General features: G+C 33.4%; 1 protein-coding gene across 3 annotated transcripts in view; it reads right to left on the reverse strand.

Annotated features, from left to right (window-relative positions):
* Nucleotides 1–985: 985 nt before the first annotated feature.
* Nucleotides 986–16,745, reverse strand: part of LOC109546077 (zinc finger MIZ domain-containing protein 1) — a 23,998-nt gene continuing 8,238 nt past the window's right edge. The window contains exons 3-15 of one of the 3 annotated variants that reach the window (XM_048668086.1): nt 12,987–13,297; nt 12,530–12,910; nt 12,274–12,447; nt 11,061–11,258; nt 10,735–10,955; nt 9,364–9,495; nt 9,075–9,251; nt 8,847–8,989; nt 8,633–8,768; nt 8,350–8,545; nt 8,129–8,265; nt 7,746–8,051; nt 986–5,820 (exon numbers count right to left, since the gene is read on the reverse strand). In XM_048668086.1, coding sequence (XP_048524043.1) covers nt 5,683–5,820; nt 7,746–8,051; nt 8,129–8,265; nt 8,350–8,545; nt 8,633–8,768; nt 8,847–8,989; nt 9,075–9,251; nt 9,364–9,495; nt 10,735–10,955; nt 11,061–11,258; nt 12,274–12,447; nt 12,530–12,910; nt 12,987–13,297 — 2,650 coding nt within the window. In that variant the 3' untranslated portion in view covers nt 986–5,682. Of the gene's footprint in view, nt 5,821–7,745; nt 8,052–8,128; nt 8,546–8,632; nt 8,769–8,846; nt 8,990–9,074; nt 9,252–9,363; nt 9,496–10,734; nt 10,956–11,060; nt 11,259–12,273; nt 12,448–12,529; nt 12,911–12,986; nt 13,298–16,745 lie in introns of all 3 variants that reach the window. The other 2 variants (XM_048668085.1, XM_048668084.1) reach the window with 2 other exon arrangements.

Raw genomic sequence — 16,745 nt, forward strand, 5'->3', positions numbered from 1 at the left:
CATTGGACATCTGAATGTAACAACAGTAGTTCAGTGAACTAATCCTGCAAATGAAAATCAGCTTGGGTTTCTTAAAATGCGTACCAGACTGTTCTTTCATTTCGGAATCTGTAATCATTTGGATACTCAATAGTTGCCCGCTTGCTCGTGTCGATCGGAAATTATTTATTACTTWTTGCRAAAAAATGTTTTTGCAATCGGTATTTTGAAGCTCAATTTTTCAGAAACGAAAAGAAATAGCACTCTGCTTCTTTCATTGCTYTCTAGTGGAAGAATTGAGTTTTCTCTTTATTTCTTCAAAATATTATTATCTGCAAGGTAAYTTTTTTACAAATTATCAGAGTTTAAATAAATTAATTGACAAACTAATTTTGTTTCCATTAAAAAGRATAGTTTCAGTCAATTGAAATATTTGAAWATTTTCAATTCACAGTGATTTTTCAAATTTCTAGAAAATGTACTTATGCAGCTAATGAAACTTTAAAATAAGAAGAAAAACTATTTTTKGCTTTAAAACGAAGAACGAGCAAAAATGGGYTKTCTCTTGCCGTTTCTGAGAAATKMATGTTTCKAATGCSMATTGAAAGGTATACTTATTGCAAAAAAAWWATTTCCGGAATATGAAAAGGAAAAAAAAGTTCACAACATTTAGGGCTTGACATTGTTTTTGCCTCAGATTGACTATGTTCTCTTCCTTCGTAAAATCAGTTATTGCTTATATATTACATYTTACCTTTTTGAAAAATGCGGATTTGATTTCTGGTCCTAAATGAATCTGAATATTTTCGATTTATGAAATTTACGTATTTTAATTTTCGTCCAAATCGAAAATTTCAAACACACATTAAAGCTTACTTGGCTTATAAGCTCGTTAATCTTAGAGCTTTTTGATCTGTTGGCTGTATGATTTTTCCAACGCCGGTATTCCCTCTAGTTGAATACGTTGAATTCCTTTAGCACGGGGAGGATAATCAAAGGCAAATAATTTTAGGACTATCGCTCAGTCTACGGTTTTTATTGATTGCACAAAAACACTGATAACAAAAAAGTACATTAWTAAGTTCYGCTCTAAGTTCAGTTAAACATAAATYKGAGAACTTGTACTAAATCGTTTGAAAATAAGTGAAATKAAATGCTTTGTTGCAATGCAGTTCTTATACAGGGKTATTCACGCTTTATAAATATTTTGATTCGACTGATTTATCGTTTCAACGGTATTTTGTTTTACCTTACATGTGTTAGTTTGTTTTTTCTTAATTTSCGGTTAGTAGCCGAAAGTAAAATTTGCGTTCAAAATTCCAAATTCTTACTGAGAATTGATGTATTTATAAAATAATGCTTATTTTAACAGCAATTTTACATATCGGAAATCGTGAATAACCCTGTATGGAATTATTTTACTTGAATCATATTTTGAATAGTGCAAAAAGTCGCTGTTTGATGAAAATGTTTAAATTTTTGTGAGCTAAAAAAATTCTATTCAAAACGCTTTTTGTAAAATTACGTAGTCATCAAAGAATAAAGCTATTTTTATGTAACTTATAATTTAAAAAAATTTACAGGTATTTACAATATTTTCAACATAAAACTTGTACAGTATTTTTCTACATTCCTCAATTACTCTAATTGTTAAAAACTCTCTTAAAAACACTTTCAAGTTTGCCAATAATCAGCTCTTATTAGTATTGACTATGTTTTGCAGAATGCCAACACAATAGGAACAAAATAATGTAATATCTTACAAATGCTTGTTTTACTTGGTCCAAAAGAAATAAATGATATGTAAACTTTGGTCTCAAATTAGGAAAACTTATAGAATTTTAATTAAATGGAAATTACACACATATTGGTCCTCGGATGAAAATTGAAAGCTGCGATATTTTAAGCTGGGGTAAACTTTTGGCAATGCAATGTGTATGTACACTTGCTTTTTATGATGCGTTCAAACTTTTTTGTTTTATTTTTGTGTCAATAAGTAATTATAGTAACTAATTTGCATCATGCTTAATTGAGATCATTTACCGTTTACCCTGTATTTTTTTATAAAAATGCGACAAAAATATTTAAAAAATACAATAATTATTGGCAAAGAGCAATACCGATGGCAAAAAATGTATTTACAATTTTATAGTAATAGTAATTGTTACACATTTTTGGAAGCAAGTTATGGTAATTTTATCTATTACTGGTGTCATAATATTACTTGTAAATTCTCTATAAATATTCATTTTGTCACGTTTACATTTACATATCTTATCTTGAAAACTCCGCATTACCTACAGATTTAGAATAAGTTAAGTTTCTTGGCATTATCTTCTGCTTTTGATGTTTTTGTGAACCTTTTCGGTCTAATTTCGTGGGAACCATTTTAAAATCCACCCAAGCTCAAGGCACTAATGAAACAATTACAACGTTATATTTATAGCCACTTGATGGTACATTCCACTTCATAACACAAAACGTTAGTTTGAATTAGTTTCCTATTTCTATGAAAATTCTGATTGGAAATTGGTAGGCTGTTGAGATTGAGCGAATTTTCCTAGACACAACATTTACTTAGACGACACTGACATTTACAGGAAATTTTTAAAATAAAACATCAATTTCTCATTTTTACCAAAATATATTTTATCACATGAAATTTAACACTTTAAGTCTACGACATCAAAACGAGGCCTCTTTAAAACATTACCTAATAGGATTTCGGTCTTGCGCTAATTATAACTAATATTATTTCTGTAAATTTACACAAACGTACCTATATAGTTTCGATTATATTAGGTAAAAGTGTACTTATAATTAAGTGTTAAATATCACAGTTTGCAGAGTTCCGCACACGTATATAAAATTACAATGCCCAACCATAACGCAAGTGATGGACAACATTGTAAATTTTATTCTGTCATAATGTGGCCCCTTATTATATGCTATGCACAGATTGGGGTTACACATGTTCAAGCTCAAAATAATATTAAGATGTGAGGCGACTTTTTGCTGTTTATTGATTAAGTTTTTGTTCATGTAACGTTACCAATTTTAATTAACTCTTGCATGTGTCTATTAGTAGATCTATATTACAAAATTTGAATTAGCTCGTTTCAGTTTCCTGGAAAGTATGTAAAAATCGTTGGTAAACTTCGCTGAGTTATTCGATTTTGGGAAATTGTCGGATATCTTAAGTAGTCGTAACACCGAAAAGGTTCACAAATTTCTCAAAGAAAAACTTTATATACTTTAAGCTTATGTTTATAATGCAACATCCATATGTAAAAAGACCCTAAAGTGGTCATAATACCTAGAAATTTTGGTTGAAAAAATTTTCTACTTTGAAACTTTCAACATATTGGAAAGTATAAAATTTACAATTCGAAAATAAAAAATTTGACAATTTAACACTAAGTGAATTTCTGTTCCTATTGAATTAAATTATATTTTTCAAACTTTGTACTTTCCCATATATTGGTCATCATGGTTAATACTATTTGTTTTTCTACACAACTGGCCACAATACTAGTTTTTGCTTTAGCTGAGTTTTTATTTACTTTAATTTATAAAAATAATAGGAATACAATGTTACCAATATGGTATATACAAACTGTGTTCGAAATGAACTAAATTCTAATACTAACAGTTATTTTGATTCTTTAAGGTCCTTATAATTAAGTAGGAAAAATAATACCGTCAGCTAAAGCAAAACATTCTCCCGCCAAAAAAATATTAATAATAGATATACTCTATATCAATAAATTTCTTTCTATTTACAAATATACAGGCTGAGAGATTTCAAATCGTTTGATTTCGGTATCCTCTATTTGCCATATGCAACTGCGCCTATTTGGATTGAGTTTACAATATGGTCGAAAAAAAAGCACGAAATTCAAGAAACAAGCTGTATGCTACCAGAGATGAGAGAAATTTACCAAAAAACTATACGCTATATACAAAAACAAACTTATTTAAAACAATTTCATTCAATCATCAGTATAAAAATAACTTGTAGCTCCTCAAAACTCAAAGAATCTTATGACCTAGTGGACCGCGGGTCGGTGTGTCTGAGATCATTTAAAAGTTATTGCCTTTATCTTGAAGGTTACATATTTGAATTTATCAAATTTTAAACAGGGATTTTGATGTGCAAATAACTCATGATTAGTGAGATCAAATTAAGCGAGATTTAACATTTTTCACTTCTAGCAAGTAATGTATATACAGGAGGATGTTTCCGAAATAACTGTACAAAGCTTAATTAACCACACGTCGCTTAATTGGATATTAATTCATCATTAGTATCGTTACTACATAAATTGACGTGTTTTAGCAAGTGAAGTAGGTGAGCGTGATCTTTTTTAATGCGTGAAATTATTAAAAATTACGCTTGGTTCGCTAGTAAATGTTTGTATTTTGTTATCCCCGGTACAAATAATTTTAATTTTTTTCTGCTGCTAGCTGATTTTGTAAACTTTGTGTCTGTTGTAAAATTTTCGTCAGACATACAGTTTTTGTACAAAAAATTATTTACAATACTAGTTTGATGTGAAAAACATTATACAAATTCGTTTCTGTGTTTGCGAATGAGTTGCTTAAAATAAATTATTCCGTTCATTTAACAAACCGAGTGTTTACTGTTTTTGGTGTTGGGCGAAGTCAAATAATAGATGGATCGACAGAGGCAACGATCCACCCATAAATTGGCCACCAAGATCATCCGATTTAACGCCGCTAGATGTTTTCTGTGAGGCTCTTCTAAATCAAAAGTGAGCATACACTTTTGATTTAGGAAAGCCCGTTGCTACAAAAGCCTATTTACTGGAAACAAATTTCAAAGCTGCTTGTTTTAAAAACAAGCCCGACAACGATGCCCAAAGTATAGTTTAATTTTTTGAACAGAAATAATTTGTGTTCGCGAAAACGGTCAATTTTTTGAACATTTGTTAAAATAATTAACTTAGTTCAATTATTCAGAATTACTATTTTTCTTTTTTTTTAGTTTTATAATTAATAATCTGAATTGTCAGGTATCGTAAATGATTATTTGTCCAGAAACTGTAGGCCTGACGAAAATTTGACAAGGGGCAAAAAAGTTTCCAAAGAAACTCAGCTAGCAGCTAAAAAAATTAAAATTATTTGGATCGGGGATAACAAAATGCCAACATTTATTAAAGAACCACGCAATTCAAAAAAATTAGTAACAATCGATATGGGCGTTGGGAAATTATTTGAAAAAATACGATACTAATTTGAGAATTTTGGCGCCCTGTAGCGGCAAAAAGAAGTAACATTAGATATAAGTAAGTTTTTCTAGATCGTCTTATTTCGGGTAAAGAATTTGTGAGTACTATATACTATTTTGTGAGTATACTGCGTTGACCTTGTATTACTTGCAAATGTATTCCTCGTGTGCATAATAATGAAATATAAATCGTTCAAAATTAAAATTGGTCAATTTCAGTTTTGGTAACGTAAAGCTGAAATTATATTAGCGGTTTTTTAAAATAGTGTTTCGAATTTACGTGTCATAGTCACTTATGTAGAATACAGAGTTTCTTGAATTTCAATGTTTAGTATAAAAGGGATTGATCTGCATCAGCCATAAGACTTAAACCGAGGAAACCTGCTATTTCACTCGCAAAGGTCTATATCACACAATAAATGTAACTCACAACTGAGCTCACAGGAACTATTTTACTCAAATAGGGCCAATATGTCGTCATTTGTAGTGGAATTGTTGTGCCCCGAACTGCTACCACTTGAAGGTGGCGTATTTATATCAGGATTCAAGTAAGAAAAGAGTTCCATTGGGTCTACACCATCCGGTAAGAGCTGGAAAGAATTATTAGTGATTAATTAACATCATATTAAAAATCGACTTGACACGGATATTGCGAAAAATCCGTTTTTTATACACGATATGTGCAAACAATTAAGTTTTTCTCTAGACCCGAGTAGTACCAGGAACTTCTCTGTTTAGCTTTTCTAAGTTTGAGCAGATAGCATCAAAATCAAGGACAATTTTTACCCAGTAGTTGAACTTCACTAAAAAATTCATATATTGCAGAGGCATTTACTAAAAGTACCTAAAGAAAGAGTGGCAACGCATAGCTTGTCGAAATCAACCACGGACACTAACAAAATATAAAATCGTATGAATATTGAATAAATATGATTCAAGGAGTTAAAATGAGAGTTAGAGTAAAACTAGTACTCGAGTAAAACTAGTACTCGAGTAAAACATTCGGTATGTTTAAAAAAAACTGCCAAAAATTTCAGAACCATAAAAACAATAAACAAGTTGCAAGTGGCACTGTTCGACAGAAGAAGCATCACGCAATTTTTCATAATATATTTTGCCTAACTATCAGTTAATTATTTTTTGTTGCAAATGCGTTAGTTTGTTTTTTTCAAGATAACTGAAGATACAGAATGAAATAGAAAACTTTACAATTAATTGTTTAAAACTTGCAAGAATTTTATTCAGAGACATTCACTATTGTAGTTCCATTTAGTTTTATTTCAAAGGCTTTCTCAAACTATTTGCTTGACATAGCACATAAAAGCCGCAGCTTTAGTAGGACCRTAACATCCACAYGTTTCACATGATTTTATAATTTATAAATATTTAATATTTATCAAATCAATYAAACTAYAAAATTTTACAAACCGCAAAAAAWWWGTTAAATATGTAGTTTAATAAGTACAAAGTTAGATATTTCAGATTTATTCATCTTGTTAGCTACTGATCTTCKTAGTGACTTGATCTTSTTTTTTGATCAAACMATTTTTAGTGTTAAATTAATGATTCCTYTTTYATATTYCTGAACTTCCTTTATTGTTTAAAACCGACAGTTTATTTCAGTTTTTTGAGGGAGGGCGTTCACATTCAGTAGAATTTTTAAAATGGTTACTGAAAAAACAGTGACATAAGTGAGCATAACATTTAAAAAAAAAACAGCAAACGTATACTGTTGGCTTTCTTCATAATAAATATTTTACACTTTGAAATACTTCGTAACTTCTTATAAAATAAAAGTTGAATTGGAAAACTAACGATGAACGAGAATGAGTTGGGCGATATAAAYCCAAATATCTCCAAAAGAGYTAAAGTGAGCAGGAAAATAATGTTTGCGTAAAATGTAAAATCTAATATCTGMCCTGTACGCGACGGCTATTAAAATAAAATTCCGCCCAAAGTCGTTTATCAAGTCYCGAAGCCACTTTTGATAACATTCCAATATCAATGTGCTAAATATTATTAAAAATATGTTAAACAATTTCAATRGAACACTCGGAATTTCGAAAAAAAACCGGTTTGGCGATCTATCCATAAATTTGAATAAATGTTATTGGTTCCATGTTCTAGGTATAGACCAGAATTCCTAAGTGTTCCGCTTTAAGAATCCATGAGCATCCAACTTTTTTAAATAATAAAACAAAGTGGATTTTTTTAAATGTAAATCGCCTGGTCTAGTCAGGCTTGTCCTCAGGAAGATTTCCCAGAAAAACTGTAGTTTAAAACCGCATATGTTCCCTTGCTTTGGAAGCTTAAGTAATGCAACAAACTTAATGAAAATAGTCTTAATATTCAAAGTTCCTTCTACACGATCTAAATGGTGTAACACTTTATCCGTCAATAAAAATGATTTCAACGAAAGTTACTTGCGCTTTAACTGGGTTTGAAATAGTAGACTGTCCGGATCTTAGTATAATTTTCTTATTGATGCAAAAATTAAATTAGAATTAAAACTTACATTCAAAGATTCTTGGCCAGTCCCCTCTCCATCAATAACGGCGGCTGGATCAAAGTTCAGATCACTTGGAAGTTCTGGTAGGCTGTTGTCGTTGGTTCCGCACGTATTTCCGTTATTGCCATTCGCAGTATTTCCTCCATTATTTCCCGCAGTGCTGCCACCGCTTGTGTTGTGGTTGTCGTTACTGGCTGGAGGAACACTTGGGGGTCCGGTTGTGCCCCCAGGAGTGTGCGCGCTTCCTGGAGTACCTCCTCCAGGTGTGTGCGGCGTATGAGGTGTGTGTGGTGTATGGGGAGTATGTGGCATCTGCATCAAAACAATACAATTTTATTCGATATTCGATGGCTTGGCAATGCGAAATTGTTAATTCTTAATGCTCTTACCTGCTCGTTTAGGCTTTTCTCCATGGCGTTTAAGGGGTCTAAAGAATTCACACTTTCACTCAGGTGCGATAGAGGCCCGCTGCCTCCTAAATATTCTGAACCGGTGAATCCCATATTGTTGGTATCCATACAATTTCCTGTAGATAATAGGGATGATAATATTCCAGTTTTGAAATATGCAGTTTTGGACGGAATTTGAACTGAACCAATCGAGCAATTACCTCGATTGCCTCCATTGTATCCAGAACTTCCATTAATCATAGAGCCGCTAGCAATACTGTTCATGTCTGGAGGTAAATAGGGGGACATTGCTTGAGACATATCCCAGTTGTTCATGGTCGGCATAGTCATGCTTCCAGGCGACATGGCTTTGTTCATGCGTTTTGATGCGCACGACTCATTGCCTTCGTCTTCCAACTGTAAAAAATATATATTTAATAAATATATCATTGGATTCCGGTAAAATGCCCATCATCAATAATGATTTTAGGATATTTAGTTTACCTTGATTCCACTCTTTGAAATCTTCCAGCTGGCATTACTGTCAATAGTAATCTCTTCCACATCGACCGTGGCGGTGTTATTAACAATTCCCCACACGTACTGGTCAATTTCTAATCCTTCTAACTGGGCAGGCTTGCTGTAATAAAACATTTGTAATAAATATATGGTTTTAACTCAGCACTAGTTAAATAAAGTTGAATATGTAGGCACTTACTTGCATACAGGACATTTCCAAGTCCCCCTTTCGCAATTCACCTGCAAGTAACTTTCAAGATCAAAGCATTGTATATGCTTGCATTCGTGTCCCCTCGATGGCAAAGTTATTCTCTTGAAGCTTAATGGACATTTGAGAGACACCTGAAACAAGAGTTCAAATTAGAAATCCAGTATTTACTCTATCGGATAACAAAAATTAGTCAAGCTGTTGGCGGCAAAACTATACCTTTAATGAGGTTTGTTCGACGGCATCTCGATCATTCGGTCCAGAATTCGTATTGCCGAAGTTTCTCTTAATTTTTGTTATGCAGTGCTCTGCGCCTAATAGCCGTTTTCGCATTAGTCCATTTAGAACAGATTTAACACTAGGCCTGTGCACTAACTGCAATACAAATAGGTGGGACTGGAAAGAAAAAGAAGATATAAAGTTAGTTTATCGTATGTGATTAACGTGCTATAAAGGATAATAAATAAAATTAGAGGGTACTTTCAAAATAATGAAGAGTTCAACTTACGCAACAGCAAGCCGTAACTGTAATCTGAATAGTGTTTCGTCCAGGTTGGCACACTTCCTTGAGATAGAGCGGTTTATGTGAGGACTTGTTCTCCCCTCGGTCGATCATTAGAGGCGTTGCGTTTACTGAAACCTAAAAAACATATTTTTATTATACTGTTTGTAGTAGTCAAAAATAGCACTGTTAGTCTGATTTAAAACTTTTGAACAAGAAATCAATTTTATTCAAAATTCGTGGAAATCACTGAACCGGTTTTAAAACTACGCGAATTAAAAAAAAGTATTTTCTATAATGCAATTTAAAAAAATTAAGGTCATTCAGATGCAATTTGTTACAAATATAAAGAACTTTAAACTAGGGCTCGGAATTTTTACGAATCTGATATTCGAATATTCGTTTAGTGGTTTATTCGAATAGTAAAATTATTCGAATACTCGAATATCTAACAAATAATCGAGTATTCGAATATTCCAATATTTGAGTATTCGAGTATTCCAATATTCGAATATTCGAGTATTTCTATTCGTATTCGTTTTCCTTTCACCGTTTTCGAAGAAGAAAAATCGTTATCTCATATCATTTTTGGCAACTAGCCGCAACGGATAGAAAAGTGCCTTTGTCGGCACATTAATTGTAACACCGCGCAAAAGTTGATGATGCGGATGACCAAAACACAGAGACGTAATTTTATATTCATTTGCAGGAGAGTAAATATGATTAATTTCATTTGCTTGTAAATATATGGGTATTTGTTTAAATGCTTGTAGAATATGAATAATTTATTTTATAAAAGTATACAAAATGCTTATAAAAATATTTGCACCCTGTATTCGAGTATTCGATTATTCGAGTATTCGACTATTCGGATATTCGGATATTCGAGTTATGACTACACATAATTATTCGCTTTTCGAATATTCGAATATTCATGTGTTCTTATAACGTTTTTACGTTTTGAAATTTTATTTTCAATATATTTGAATTCGAATATGATCGATAACTATAGATCTAAAATCTCGCCTGTTTGTTTCTCAAAATTATATATTTTGTTCCCTTTGCTACTCGATTTCGAAATAATACAAAACACTGTCATATTGCAACTATAGAGCAAGCTTATCAACAATTCGCAGTTATTGACATGGTTTTAAATTAGTGAAACTGGGCTGTTTACTCGATTACGTTGAAATCCTGCAATTGTGTAAGAAATGGAAGGTGAGGATCCAAGATATTTGCTTTAATACCTATTTGCGATTGTGTCATTTCCATTTAAAGAAGTTCGTATGGAACCGGACAATAAGTACCTAATGAGTTATTTTCAGACAATTGTTCCAAGTAAAAAAAGAGTAATTTATTTAGTGCGATTAGGGTTACCTGTACCTGTACACTCGAGGGCCAGTTGGTATTCATTTGCCTGTCCTCATGGTGGAAACACTTCAATTGTAGCTCCAAATCCGATCGCCAAATAAGGGTTTGGTGCACAGTGGGTTTCAGTTGAAACACATGGTTGCTAACAGCCAAGTTGTGCTCTAGCCTGAATGGTGGTAATATTATTCCATCTCGCACTGGGAACGTTAGACGAAGTTCATCTTCTTCTGTAAGACATTATTAAACTGTTAGATACTTCAAATGAGGGGAGCAGCTTGATTTAACTTTGTTCAACTCGTGAATAATTGAGAGAATAACAAAAAACTACTTACTATGGGGTAGTGGTGGCTTCAGATCGTTGAAATTTGGTTTAACGTCTGGGTTAGGGCTAATATACGGAGGAATACTGGTGGCTGGGGTTAATGGTGGTGTCGGATTTCCGGGGATCGGACTATGTTGGTAATTCACTTGCTGGTTTCTCAATGCCATATCATGTTGAAACTGGTTGGATGAATTATACTGTCCTTGCACTGCAAGTAAAGCAGAAACACAAATGTAGACATTTTCATCTGGATAACTTGTTTCAATTTATATTTTCTGGCTTTCAGTCATGAATGTAAATCCATTTAAATTATTGGTTACGTTTGTTATACGATGTTGAATCTTAATGGTTACTCTAAGCAGTACTAAGTTTCATTTGAGCATTTTTACTAAACTGCTCTGGAAATTAATTCCGATGAGTAAACTAGAAAACATTAAACACCGAAAAGTATTTTAAGAAATATATGCCAAGGCTTAAAGTAGCAACAACGCTACACATAGAAACTGATGATGGTGGAAAACACCGAAACGTATTTTAAGAAATATATGCCAAGGCTTAAAGTAGCAACAACGCTACACATAGAAACTGATGATGGTGGAAAACACCGAAACGTATTTTAATTGATAAATGGACAATAAATGACGGAAGCCCAGGAATTGATTTTGATTTGGAATTGAAACACAGTCAGGAAAGTATGTACAAATTATTTGGAACAAAAAAGTTAGTACCCTCAAAGATCTTGTTCACTAATATTAACAGTGTTTGTTTTTGTTTATATCGAAAAACAGTTGATATGGTATAATTAACATAGAATCATCGGTAAACTCGATATATTCGATCTTCTTTCAGTTTCGACGATTTCTTGAAAAAGGATAAGATGAGAGCAACATGTGTTAAAATCAATAAGCAATAATTAATAATTGTATTAATATTTCAGTGGCTGTGTGTTGTTGTTCTTCTTCGCAAAAGTTTCAAAGCTTTTCATGACTAGTAATTATTAAAATTACGAACGGAGCGTAAATACCGTGCGGCTTTGCTTTAGAATATTAGACATTTGGCGATTTTTATTTTTCAAAATTTTTGGTTTTTTGGAAGGTGAATTTTACTTGATGGTTTGCAAATGAAGCGAAATTAACAAACTATAATATAAAATACATTTATGACCGAACCTCAGCAAATATTATTCAAATATCTTGATTTTTCACTTCTCCTGAAAAACTTACCGCTATGTCCCGAATTGGTAATATTAAATTGACCAGCGTTATTGTTAGGAAATTGAGGCATCGAAGCAGTAAAGTACTGGGCTTGATTTTGAAATGGCGAAGTTGCTCCTCTTATTTGCTTCGTCATTTGTTCAAAACCTCTGGGGTTTGTTACAGGGCCCATGTTTCCAGGTCCTGAAATTGTTTGATTAAATAAGTTAACCATCAGCAATTTGCCCATGTGGGTGAACTATTTAAGGCCGAAATGTAAACCTACCTGCTCCAAAATTGCCTGTGGGGCCAAGCGATTGCTGAGTGGGATACTGGTTGAAATTAGGCTGCCTCGTACCGTAGCCACCATATTGACTATTGGGATTGAAATTATTCGTATTCATTGCATTGGAGCCCATATTCGGACCCATGCTTGGTCCCATTGATCCCATATTGGGGTTGCCCATGTTCGGGTTGCCCATACTTCCCATTGTGGGACAGGGACCGTTCGAATAGGTCTGGCCTCCCCTTTTCTGTGCCATATGCATGATGGGATTCGGATAGGGCACCGCTCTCCTATTCGAATACATCGCATTCGATCCAGCTGAACCTGGTCCTTGGAGTGACATGCCCATTTTAGGACCCATTCCTGCATAGATCGGACGAGCTTATTAAAAGATTTGTTAAAAACTTCTAGTGGGCGTCAGTTGATCAAATAGTCTAGACTGGCGATGCGTACTCACCTCCCATGTTTCCCATGCCATTCATTGCATGCATTCCTCCCATTTGGTTCATGTTATTCATTGCGTTCATTCCCATTGGGTTCATGCCGCTCATCGGCATCATTCTCTGCTGGTAGCCCTGATTGTATTGCTGATTTGCAAATTGGGCCGCGTTGTCTTGCAGTGCTACCACACTTGCTGTTGCCGTGGCCGTAGCCGTTGCTGCTGCAACCATTGCAGCCGTCGATAGAGCGTTTCCTTGATTTTGGTATCCGCCTACTGCTTGATCCTGCTGGTTCATGCCATTTGGGCCCGTGCCGTAATTGTTTAATCTGCAAAAAATTGACGTTTTAGCAATTTGTAACGGAATACTTGCAATTTTTACAACACACTTTTGCGTCATATTGTGCCATTTTTAAAGAGTTTTTAGAGCGAACAGAGGGAATCTTTTTATTTAATATCTTTTACCCCTTGGTATCCCGTAAGACTACGACGTCGTAAGGTACTACGACATTCTTTGGATCAAAAGACTATCTGACCTAACTTTTTCTAAGAAAAAATGTCTTGGCCCTCTGCTATTGATGGTCAAAGTTTAAAAAAAATATATTTTTTGAAATATCGGTACCATGGAATATAACGAAACTCGCTGTCAATTTGTTTCTATTTGACTCGGTATTTGATGAACTTCATCCGCTTTGCGCAACTGAGGAATTCCTGGGTGTCTTGGTACAAAAACTACCAAAAATGTTCAAAAATGATTAGTGCATGCACTTAAAACAATCAGTTGATTCCAGCGACCAAATAAAAAGTTCTGGTAGTTTTTGTACCAGTACATAAATCTTACATAGGAACAAATTCACAGCAAGTTTCATTAAAATAATTCTACCATTCTCCCTTTATATCAAAAAACATTGAAGAACATTTTTTCTTAACGAAAGTTAGCTCATATGGTCTTCATTTGAGCCAAACAATGTCTCACTGCATACGTTATGTGCTGACGGGACACCCTGTATAGAAAACTTAAAGTTAAATTAGGTAAATGTTTCCGGCTTTAAGGCATCCGTTTATAATGAATTTCCGCATCAACTTATCCAAATTAATATAAAGTAATGTGTTCTCAAATAGTAAAAGTTTTGGAGTTTTTCTTGGCTATTCTCTGTTTATGCCATCGAATACCTTGTATGAAAGAAAGAACCAACAAGAACATTTTCATTTCTTTCTTTCTTGCCTCTTCAAGTTTCTTCAATCAGTTCAAAATATCAACTCATGGATCGAAGAATTATAATTTCTTAAAATGCCAATACAGACAAACAATGCCAATAAAATTAGCCTTTTAGATGCCGTGAACATTATTCATCGAACTTGGCTGAAAGCTACGACGAAAACCATTCTAAAATGCTATAAACATGCAGAATATTAGGAAAACAAAGGACGAGTTTGAGTCAGATAATAATTCATTGAATTAAGAAATTCAATAACTGAACGGCTACGGAAACATTAAATGAATTTTATTGCTACTAAAACACGAAAATCTATTGAGATGAAAATAAGAAGATACATCAAAGATTTTGATGAATTGTTAGAATTGATCAATTGATCGCATGTCGTGTAACTGAATTATTATTTGAGCAGATGTTCAGATCTAAATATTTTTAAATGCAATTTTCAGTTGTAAATTTTTTTTAAATATGTAACTTATTCTGTTTTAAGAGTTTTTTCAAGTGAGTCTAATGATAAATTTATAGGTAATATTTCTTCAAGCAAAGATATGGTGCAGAACATTACCGAAAGTCGAAACTATTTATAGTCACAAGACTTTTGTTAGATGTTTGCAACAGTTTTCAGTGCTTTAAAAAGCAAAAATTAATAATAAGCGACATCTAAAAACTCCTTTAAACCACAATATTTTGACGATTTTGTTGTTCGAAGGAAGTTTATTTCATTTATGTCTGAATATCAATAAATTATTTACCCGCGCATTTAATAAATTATACGTAATCACGGATTTTGATAATTTTATTGGAATTGATCACAATTCCGTGTAACTGAATTATCAACAGATGATCAGAATCCAGTCATACCTAAATAGCTTTCATTTGCACAAAAAAACCCTTTAAAATGCAATTTTACTATATAAAATTCTTAAAACAACTTATTGGTCTTTGAGTTCTGTTTAGTGGTAAAGTTGTTGATAATATTCTTTCAATCGCTACAGAACATTACCGAAAGTTGCAACTTTTTATAATCGCAGGACTTTTGTAAAGAAGTTGGGAACATTATCGGCGATTTAAAAAGCAACAAGTATAATAACCAGTGTCTAAACACTCTTTTAAACCACAATGTTTTGACGATTCTGTTGAAGGATGTTGATTTAATTTATATCTAAAATACCGATTTACCCGCGTGTTTCATAATAAATATAAAAACTCATAAATTGTTCTGAACTCCGTCATAATACCGGCCAAAGAATACAGAATTCAAAAATCGTCCAATATTTTCGATAATTTTGGTTCAGTCTGGCATTTTATGGGTTCGTTGAGTTCCCCGTTTTGTTGTGATGAAACTGGTTTGGAATTTGAGGCATTTTTAACTTTTGCTTAAAATGGCTGCTACTTCTTACAAAAATTGTCCATAAAAACCTTTCATATATGTAAATGATTTTTTCTGTACATGTGCAACAAACGCCTAGGTTAAATTTGCGTCTTGTCTGTTTCTTTAGTTTGTAGGCAATATTTACCTACATTTTTGCGAAAACTAGATGAATGCATTTGATCACATTGGGATGATTTAATTTGATTGTTTGATTGAAGTTGCATCAGGCTAACTAAACCTTAATAAACCAACCCTCAAGGCAGTTTAGTTTACTATTCCAAAACATGCCCCCTTGATTTGCACAAAATAATTCGTTTTTCAAATATTTATTCGATACTTCAATTGTAATTTTGATTCAAAATTGATTTTCGATGGAATTCAAACGGATATTCACTGCGGCAAAAACCGGCGCCACTGGGTTCACTTCGACTTGTAGGGACAGACGGCTAAGGGTAAGCATTGGAAAGGGGGTGGAAACGGCGGAATCGTCGATAAAAGGACGACTTGCCAGCCAGAATGTGGTGCAGGAGCCGCCGTTTGGAAACTTTTATCAGAAAATATCACACAAGATGTTTCCAGCTATCGATATTGCTTGCTCGGTGGGTGCGCTCAAGCTCTTAACGTTACTTGGGAATTTAGAAATTAGTCGTCTATATTTAATTCAAAAATTAGCCAGACACCTTTTTAAATTTCTGATATTGAGATAGATGGTTATTTTATTAGAAAGTAGAGGCATTTGTATGAATAAGACATTTTTTTCGACACCAGTGGCTTTCTTCAATTTTTAAATCTGATGCACATGGTTATCCGACTGATTAATCTAGGAATGTTAACAATACATGTTTTTATCGGAACCGTTTCTTATCTCAGCTGAAAACTTTCCTATAATATTCGATAAAGGTACAAATTCGAACGAATTCCCATAGTGAGAGTCGAAAAGCTTCCAAGGCGGCGGTTTCTTAGGCCTAATATGCCGGGAATTTCCGGGCCTTGTGTTTGCCTTTCAGCCAATTAGAAAATGAGACCCTTTCTATCGGATACCTCCGGTCTGTGCCTACGTTTTGTGACCCGATTGTGTCGAATACAAGGGCTCAACACATGGGCGTACCACAATGATATACTGCACTTAACCATGAGCGCTCTTGATTTTTAAAGAATAACTGCTAAGCAGCTTCAAACTGTGGAAAA

This window comes from Dendroctonus ponderosae, unplaced genomic scaffold (genome assembly GCF_020466585.1).
Source record: "Dendroctonus ponderosae isolate FM_Combo_2020 unplaced genomic scaffold, Dpon_F_20191213v2 Dpon_F_20191213_7, whole genome shotgun sequence".
In the NCBI taxonomy this organism is placed as follows: domain Eukaryota; kingdom Metazoa; phylum Arthropoda; class Insecta; order Coleoptera; family Curculionidae; genus Dendroctonus; species Dendroctonus ponderosae.